This window comes from Trichinella spiralis (assembly GCF_000181795.1).
Source record: "Trichinella spiralis strain ISS 195 chromosome Unknown Scfld2513, whole genome shotgun sequence".
NCBI lineage: Eukaryota > Metazoa > Nematoda > Enoplea > Trichinellida > Trichinellidae > Trichinella > Trichinella spiralis.
Window position 1 is genome coordinate 1 of NW_003529452.1, and position 3,190 is coordinate 3,190.

At 34.8% G+C, this 3,190-nt stretch overlaps 1 protein-coding gene across 1 annotated transcript; it reads left to right on the plus strand.

Moving 5' to 3' along the window:
• Positions 1–614: 614 nt before the first annotated feature.
• Tsp_12662 (phosphatidylinositol 4-kinase type 2-alpha) lies at positions 615–1,859 on the plus strand. Its single transcript, XM_003368400.1, has one exon. It carries the CDS (start codon positions 615–617, stop codon positions 1,857–1,859), a length of 1,245 nt encoding a protein of 414 aa, XP_003368448.1.
• The last annotated feature ends 1,331 nt before the right edge of the window (positions 1,860–3,190 follow it).

Here is a 3,190-nt window from a genome sequence, read left to right on the forward strand (position 1 = left end):
ATACTGTCAGTGTTATGGATATGATTTCTAACTTTATTTCTGTCAATTTAATATGTTTGCCATTCTTTGAAATTTATCTGAACACAAAGCTGATATGAGTGGTGAATAAGCATTGTCAAAATTATTGATGAAGGTTAAATTATTTTATGTGGTGAGAAAAACATTGAAAACTTCATTTAATTTCGCATTAAGAGCACATTAATTTTGCGAAATTTCTTTTGATAAACGTTAAATTTGATTTCAATTGTACAAAATGATTTTAAAATGCTCTTTCTGCTTTCCTTCATATTTCATCCTTTATTATTTGATTTTTATCAAATGTGCAGCATTTATCCCAAGCTATTGTTGTTGAAATATGTGGTGAATTATTAATCTTGATAAATATTACACAAAGATATTTTAAAAGAACATGCTGTTTTGTTTAAAGTTTGCAGTGTTGGACAATTTAAATTTTAAAGTTAATATGTTTTAAAATGTTTTAAAGTAGTTAACAATGCACCATCATAGCAACAGTTCGACAGGCAAATCAGTTATTTTCCAAATTGTCGTCCTTGTAAGTACTCCTGTTTTTTTGGAACATGGATCAAGAGAACGAATTCATCAAAAAGCACAAAATGCCCAGTTTCCCACATAATTCTGCGGATGTCGACAAAGCTGAATTGCTTACAAGCGGAGATACCGTACACATCTTATACAATAGTGAGGATGAGGAAAAAAGTGAAAGTACTTGGGAAACTCTTCATGGACAAATTGATTCACTGCCGTTTTTGGAGCAGCAGAGTTGGCAGAAAAATGATTTTGAATTTTCCTGCATGAAACAATCCATTGAGCAAGCTGTGTGTAATGGTTTTTTTCCTGTGAGATTACCAGGGCGTTCATTTGGATCGTATCTGGTATTGGACGAGGAGAAAAATCACGTGGGCATATTTAAGCCCAAGGACGAAGAAGAATACGCCACAAGAAATCCAAGTTGGATGGGATACTTTCAGAAAATGTTTCGTCCGCGCTGCCCTCGCAGTGGTTGCATTTTAGCAAATCAAGCTTATTTGTCTGAAGTCGGTGCATCAATAGTTGATGAATATTTGGATTTGAAAATCGTGCCGAAAACAAAAGTAGCCTACCTGGCTTCACCGACATTCAACTATTCTTCGGCGGAGAAGAGAAAAGCTGAACAACAAAGAGAACGTATATCTGGTGTGAATCTTCCCGATAAGGTGGGTTCGTTGCAATGTGTAGTGGAAGGTTTTCAACCGTGTACATTTTGGTTGAAGGAATTTGCTTCAAAAAAACTGTTGGACGATAAGCTTCAATATGAGCTGCAACTGCTGTTTGAACGGGTAATAATTTTGGATTATATCATTCGCAACACGAATAGAACCGCAGAAAATTTACTAATTTCGTATAATGATACAAGAAGAGGCGACGAAAATTATGCAATTAATATGGCAGCCGTCGACAACAGATATGCATTTCCTTACAGACATCCTAGACGTCGACGCCCGTACACGTATTACTGGGCGACTTTGCCGTTAGCAAAAAAGCCTTTCAGCAATGAAACTCGATCATTTATTTTGCGAAAGCTGAATGATATGAACTATATGTCTTCTCTCTTTCTACAGTTGAAAAGTTTATTTGAACTTGATGAGAACTTTGACAAGAATTATTTCACGCTGCAAATCATGCTTATGCATGGCCAAATTTTCAACTTAAAAATGGCACTTGAAAATAGAGAGACACCATACGAGCTAGTAAAGAGGCGCCCCGTTTATATTGTTCCACATCCGGATGATTTCACTTTACCTGCGGGTTTTTTGACTGATAAGCTTTTGCAATGGCTGAAGCGCATATGTCGAAAATGATATTTATTTTCAAAAAATATTTATAATAATAATATTATTAATATCATCATTGTCGTTTTTATTGTTGTTATTGTTATCAAAATTAACGTGAAACTTTTTATTGATAAGCTGATTTATTAACTGTTATTATTAATAAACTTATATCATTATTTTACCTTGCTTGTATTATAACAGTTGGGTGGTCGCATTTGGCGCCCATGTAATCAATCATGCATAATTTTATTTGCGATGGTTACTTTTTGGTTTTTTCCACTCCTGCACCAAACTTTTCTGATGTATGCACCTTAAATGTTCATTCAGCATCGTCAGCAAAGGCTTTTACATTTATTTCCGTTGTAAATGACGCAGCAGCGATAACGGCTGTCCGTTCTCCATTCCTCATCGAGACCTCACAATTGAACGACCAGCCATTTTGCTTTTTGATAACCGTTTAAATTACTAATGCTTCATTCTTAGCTGTTGACCTGACTGAGCTTCATACGGATTAATGAACTCTGAATCTCATTTTGAACGAGTAAATCACTAAGATGTCAAAAATTGGCATTCTCCAGTTCCGTTGAAAGAGAGTTGCAGATGGGCTAATCTCCTATATATAATGAGAGGCAAAGTACCAACTTTAGACCCCATATATTCAACAATTACTGAGCTGTTTCCTTTGGAAATTTGCGTATAGGCCCTCATTAATCAATGTGAATGATTATCAATCAAAATATGCACAATTTTCGAAAAAAGATTTTTCACCGTATCTCAAAAAAAGCAAGTCTATAGCCCATGAAATTTTCGATTTTCAAGAAACAGCTTGGAATCCAAAAATGAACTTTATAGGCATCAATCGATCGGAAATGATTGGAGAAGTACAACAGACTCATCAACGCCGTTCGTAGTTCTTGATATATCCAAAAAACGTGGCTCAGGTAACTATGTATTGAGACAGAAAAACTGCCAACTTTAGAAGTCCATTATTCCACAACTGCTGAACGGATTTCGCCGAAACCCTGCATTTCTTTCTGCCCGAGCAATGAAAAATGTACAGTAGCCATATTTATCAGCAAAAATGAATAAAATAAAAATTTGCATACAAGGTCGTTTGCTTTATTGACATAATGGAAATCATTTAAGTTTGAAGCCGTTCGTAGATGGTAGCTCAGCGTTTTGATTGGAAAATTGACTAAAAACCAACATTGAAGCCAAACTATTTTTGCTTTTTATTCATTATTATTTTTTGGAATAATTTTTGAAAAATAATTTTATAATGAATACCGAAAGAGCATGAACATGAACAATGAGAAGATGGCGCATTTAGCAGTAAGTGGCAGTTTTATCATTTTTAA